Source organism: Olea europaea, unplaced genomic scaffold, assembly GCF_002742605.1.
Source record: "Olea europaea var. sylvestris unplaced genomic scaffold, O_europaea_v1 scaffold8358, whole genome shotgun sequence".
NCBI lineage: Eukaryota > Viridiplantae > Streptophyta > Magnoliopsida > Lamiales > Oleaceae > Olea > Olea europaea.
In genome coordinates this window covers 1-6,696 of record NW_019266802.1, presented here as the reverse complement: position 1 = coordinate 6,696, position 6,696 = coordinate 1, and the positions used below count along the sequence as shown (strand labels likewise).

The window sequence follows — 6,696 nt, the reverse complement described above, 5'->3', positions numbered from 1 at the left end:
AGGTAATTGTCATCAGCTCGGATGATGATGGTGGGGAAGAAGGTTCAAGTGTTAGCTTCGAGTGAAGAGTTTGGCTTTGTTGCATGTGTAGGTTTGTACGTATATATGTATAGTGCTTTTTGTAAGGGATGAATTTTGTGACGCTTAACCAATTCTGTATCATGTAGAAAACTCCCGTTGGCAAGTTATGTGTTTTTTGTATTTTGTTAAGCGGAGCCTCGAACATCTGTCAAGAATGGCAGGCACCATTTGTCAGGAACGACAGATGAATTGGCGGGGTTTACTGGGAAATTTTCTGTGTATGTAGTAAGCATATTCATATAACATGTATTTTGGGTGAAAGAACACAACCTCATGTGTACATTCAACGTAGTTTGTGAACATTGCGGACAGCGCTATGTGTTAAAAATGATGTGTTCGTAATATGCATTTCAAAGGAAACTTGTATAATGGTTGAACTTTTCATTTTCCGTACATTCAATTTACATGTGTCAACAATGGCAACAATGTTATGCACAACAAAATTGTATTTTGGTTCGAGGCTGTTATGCAGTACGTTGTGCCTATTTGCATACTGTAAATGTTAACATAACAAAGAGTAATGTTTATGCGTAAGAGAATGAAAACAGTAATACAATATTTACATTGTCATATACAAACGACATCAGGGGAACACTTCACTTACAACTTCAACCACTCACGTACAAAATGCTGCTTACATCGGACGTGCTACAGTGTGGTTCGAACATGTGGTCCGGTTATGACCAAGTCCACCTCAACGAGTGCATTTCCTGAGCCGTGTGGTACACTCGTGTCTGGATTGCTTACGTTGTGTGGGTGGTCTACCTGGAGGACGACGTACACTGGGGGGCATAATATGAGTACCTGTAATTTTGGCTGTAACAATCCAGTCCACTTTACGCAAAACAGGATATATAGCTTCTCCATAGGCACCCTTCCAGTACTCGGATGTGTAATACAGTGAGTAGAGATCATACAATGACTTACCTCTGAAGCAAGTAGCAGGGTTACATGAACGCACGGCATACGATTCAGTTGGAACTCACGACAAGTGCACGTGTTTTCGGAGAAGTCTAAGATGTCTGTGTCGTTGGATATTCCAACTTATGTTAAGTTATCTGTCAAGCCATGCGCTCGTAGCCTAGTACCTGCTTCGAACGTTGTCCGTAACTCATTCTCCATCGTTGGTGACAGTACGGTACTACATGCAGTTGCACTTGCTCGATGTTCATAAAACCACTTCTGCATACTATGTCGAATGTGTTCTACTGAGCACGTGATCGGTAACGAACGAGCATGTCTCAATATTGAGTTCAAAGATTATATGTTGTTATTGGTCAAAATGTTGTACCGTTGGCCAACAAATAATGCTCGTGACCAAAATGGGAAACCTGCTCGCTCCAAGTACCCGTACGCTCTTGCACTTACCCTACGAAGTTGTCCCATAAGTCTTTCAAAATCTTCGGTCCGGTAAGTTCTTGCGACTCTTTTAAATAGAAATATTGAACTTGTGTTGTTGTACCACTGGATTAAATTTTTTTCCATATGCCAGACACAGCACCCGTCGTGAGCCCGGGGAAATAGGTGGGCAATAGCGTTTTCAATACTATTTTTCCTATCAGAAACAAGCACCAATTCGTTCGAGTCACCTATAAGATCTTTCAAATTTGATAAAAACCACATCCACGATCTATTCGTTTCGGCATCAACGATCCCCCACGCTAACGGATAAATCTGTTTGTTGGCGTCTTGGGCAGTTGCCAGTAGAAGGGTGCCTTTGTATGGACCTTTCAAGTGACTGCCGTCAACACAAATAACAGTCCTCAGGTAGTGCAGGTAACCCCGAATGCTTGCACCGAAAGCTAGGAAAAGGTAGTGAAACTTGTTACGAGAATCTACTTCGATGTGCGTTACTGTTCCCGGGTTACTCTCTCTTAGGAGGTGATAGTAGGAAGAAAGTTTTTGAAAGCTATCACCAGGTGTACCGTGTAGCATATGTAAAGCAGCGACCTTTCCCCTACGTGCTTTATGGTAACTAATTTTCACACCAAACTCACGTTCCATGTCACGTGCAATAGCGGTAGGATCATACGATGCGTATGTATTATCCAATTTCCCCATAATCTGCTTGGTAATTACGGAACTAGTGGCATGTTCATGTGCATTACGACGATAATCTATGGAACATGTGTGCACATTTTTGAATTTGCGGATCATGAAGATGGCGGACTGCTTGACACTGGAAGCACGTAACATCCACTTACAATTATCGTCCGCACATACAATGGTTAACATTTTTAAGCTTGACCTACTAACCTGAAATTGAAACTTCTCTCGCAAAGCAAGTAGATGAATTCTCGAGTACAACTGTTTCTTGGTAAAAAAAATTTGCCTTTCGATAAGATCTGACATATTCACAGTGGAAATCCAGTCGCATATATCCGAACTTTTGGAAGGTTATAATAGTTCTTCGTCAACGTCAGCAATATTACCAGTATTTGTACCATGTAAGGGATCGTCGAACATCTCATCTAATGGTGCAGTCCCAACATCGAAAATTAGAGTATCCACTGCATTATCGTTTGGGACACTCTGCTGATGATTGAGCTCGTCGTTTTGTAAGGTTTGGTGATCTTCCACTACGACGAACAATTGTTGGCTGTAATTTGTATCCCTCTCCATTTAAACACTTAGCAGGCCGGTTTTCAAAGTCGTAATGCAGATGGCAGTTTCCTTTTGAATTGACATGTACCAATTTACGTCTTCATCTTCGAGTATTTCGGTCGACGGTATATTCATGTTCGGAACTTTGAACTTCAATTCCATTTTTGTGCGCGGATCGAGAACACCAAGTTCTCATTCAACCGTAACAATATCTCCGGTAGTGTAATACTGCTCGGCACTAAAATGGAAGTGGTTTTGTCCCCAGTCCACTTCCATTCATCATTCACGTGAACGAACTTTCCCTCATACGACACGATGAATCTCAAATTATTGTTCATACCTGAAATATTGGGATTGCAAAGATAAGAATTATGTGCAATCAATATATCGATTATATACTAGCATGGAAGTGATACGATCGAATATTTAAACCTATGCAATAGTACAAGGTCAAATGAAGGGTGTCAAGAATTTTTAGCTGCCCAATTCGACAGTTTATTTATCTATCCCAGTAGCTTATAATCATTTCTCAACTACAACATCACAACCTATTTCCAAAATTAAATGACTGAATGCTTCGTTAAATATGAAATACTTCACATTTTCCTAAATATTTTTGGTATGTTTTTCCTTCAAAACTATTAAAACAACAAGACCATGATAATTAATAGTAGTGATTACTATGTTGTTTTCAACATTTTAAAAAGAGTAGGCTATTACACAAAAATATAAATAATTCGTAATAACTCACCTTTCAAGATAGATGAAGAAGATGGATGAAATAATGTCTTCTTGATGAAAAAGAAAATAGATGAAGAAGATGAATGAAATAAGAGTTTGTTTAACAACAAATTTGTTTTTCTATGTTAATTAGTGTTTTGAAGGATTTTATATTCATTTTTTTATTAACTAAATTCATATTTTACAATTTAATATTCATATATTCAAATATTATAATATAAAAATTAATCAATCAAATCACAACATTAATTGTTTTGAAAAACAATCATGAAGAAGCATTAAATGCTTCAAAAGAGATCAAATTAAGGGAAATTTAGACATTTGACAATAAGAAAGTGACATTTTTGTACAAATTGTGTGCACATCAAATTTTTTAGTGCATTTTTTAAAAAAAGTGAAATTTTGGTAAATTCTCCTAAATTTAATATGGCGTTGCAACAATATATTGCTACATCAAAGAAAGAAAAAAAAATTTAAATAAATTTTAGAATCCTTGGAAGGCAATGTTGCAACATGGAAAATTCATAATGACATTTTCAATTTAAATTGCTAAATAGTGAACATCATTAATTTGTTGTTATATAACATAATCACCAAAATGTGTGATACTCATAGATAAACCCTTTTAAAAAAATGCTCGATTTCATATGTTAATATTAAGTAGAATAACATAAACAAATGTACATTCATTTAGAGGATGTAATGATTATTTCAATCTCAAATCTTAGACCACAACAAGAATACATGGTTAAAACTTAACCTTTTAAATTTCAAAACTATAGGTCAATATTTAAATTTGTCGTACTAGTTTATTTTATTCTCAAATCTTAGAATCCATTTGATCCAATTTCAATTTCAAAAATTAATATCCTTAGCTCATATTATTCAGTACTATTACTTTAAAACACAAAATATACAATATGATATGGTTTCTCACATTTACAGAGAGCGGAACTGGGTTGTAGACTTGCTTGCTTCAAAGGGTTGGGATCACCGACGTTATCAGGAGTATGAACCATCTGACCTACCATGACTGGTTAGTACACTGGCGTAGATCGACGGACATGGATTGCCCAACTCTAGAGGTTTGTAGCTTAGGTTCCTTTTTTGCATTTATTCCACTGTACAGAGAAGTAGTGCTTCCATATTTATTGCCTTAATTTATTTTTTTATTCATTTATTGCATTATTACTTTTTCAGAGGTCAAGTTTTGTCCCCACTTTCCCTATATTCTTGATTTTTATTATATATATATATGGTTGGCGAACCCTTAACCCTCATCGACCTTCCTTGGTGGACCTTATAAAGTTGCTAAGGATGTGTGGATGTCTTTATTGGGGGGGGGGGGGAATTAAAATTTTNNNGGGGAAGAGAGGCTATCTTACTTAAACTTTTTCGTGGATATTGCTTAGTTTGAAAATTTTGCTTGCATCGTAATAAAATCACTTCTGATTTACAAAACTACATATCGTCAACTAAAATTGTGAAGCGAGAATTTTGAAACATTGTAGAAGTTGAAAATGACGAATGAATTGTTAAAATGAGAAGAGGGGAACCAGCCACGGGGTACTTTATATAGGGGTTGGGAATTAATTACAAAGAATGGCCATTGATATTAATATTAAAACTAATGAATACAAATTGACATAAAGAATTTTCAAGTTCTGCTGGAAATCATTGAAAATAAGCTCCCCATGAAGATCATATAATCCGCACGTAAAAGTTCTTTTAAATTAAAACACAATCATTTAACTTTCACATTGTGCACCAAAAATCATGAAAAATTGGTACCTTTAAAGCCTTTCAACATTTTTCCTTCATATACCATAACTTAATATCTGAAAATTTCAATTTACTCGAACTATCTCAGATAATATCTAAAACTCCAAATGGTTCATGAAAATTCCCAAAGTGAACCAAATATATACTTTTGCACAATGTGAGACTTACTTTAAAAATAAAAAAATAAAATAATAATAATAATAATAGAATTGTTTGGTTCAAAAAACCTCAATTCATAAAATTTTCTTACACTTTCACTTTAGTCCTTTCGGGTTGTAAAATTGCAAAATAATCCTTAAACTTGTAAAAAATGCATAAATGCACCTAAACCTCAAAATATTATGTTATGATCTCCTCGTAATGAAAAACTGACATCTATAAATCATAAACATGCAACATTTTTTCTAAATTGTAATGTGGTCCCTGAACCTTTTCAAATATTGTAATTAAGTGCCAATTGCTTTTCAATGCTCAAAAAATTCATATAATTTCTAATTAGTTCCTTGAGTTCGTCACTAATTCTACTTATTCTTATTTTCTATAACTTTCACTTTGACCCCTCAATAATTGAAATATTTCCAATATTGTCCTTAAATTTTCGAACATTGCACTTTAGTCCCAATAAGAACTTCGGGGTATTACAATATACATATGGTTGTTTTCCTTTGAAGCTATGCATTGTGTACTTACTAATATTTATTTGTAATAATTTTTTTTTTCTTTTAGATGTATATTTGTATAGTATGAGTAATGATATAAATTATCATTATCATTGTTACCATAATATAATTTACAATGTAAATAGGAAGCTTGGTTTGCACATGAATTTCTAGACATTATAATCATATCTATTGTGATATAATGACAACGTTAAGAAGGGTGATCAAATGGTTTAGATGAATGTGCAAAAGAGAAATTTTATATTTTTTTGTATGGGTATAAATTATTGAAAATCGGCACATGTTTGAGTCTTATTTTTTTTTAAATCATTTTTTTTCAAATTTATTTTTAATAATACATATATGTAACTCAAATATTTTTTATTCTTTTTGATCATATATTCTCCAAAAAAATACAATTAAAAATCTATTTCCCTAAAAAGAGTGCTCAAACAAAGCCTTAGTACATCATTCGTATTCTTTTATTGTGTATCTAATAGTGAGTTAATTGTTCTAATAGTAATTGAACTAAGGTCCATATCTTTAATTGGTCATTGAAATTTAAATTATGAGTTTTGGTAACTGAAATTAGATCAATGTCTTCGATTGCTCACTAAAGTTTAAAATGTCGAGTTTTAGTCATGAATTTTTAAAAAATGTAGTACATTACTCACTTTAAATTTGACATTTTTAAAGTTCAACATTTATATTAGTGAGTGACGTACAATATTTTCCAAAATTCAGTTACCAAAATTCGATATTTTAAATTTCAATGAGTAATCAAAGACACGAACATGAGTTCAGTGACTATTGGAACAATTAATTAAAT

At 33.8% G+C, this 6,696-nt stretch overlaps 1 protein-coding gene across 1 annotated transcript; it reads right to left on the bottom strand.

Annotated features, from left to right (window-relative positions):
• Positions 1-775: 775 nt before the first annotated feature.
• Positions 776-2,703, bottom strand: LOC111391817. Its single transcript, XM_023017082.1, has 3 exons — positions 2,514-2,703; positions 1,373-2,426; positions 776-1,010 (listed from the first exon to the last, which is right to left on the bottom strand). The coding sequence occupies exons 1-3, from the start codon at positions 2,701-2,703 to the stop codon at positions 776-778; spliced, it is 1,479 nt and encodes a 492-aa protein (XP_022872850.1).
• Between the last annotated feature and the right edge of the window lie 3,993 nt (positions 2,704-6,696).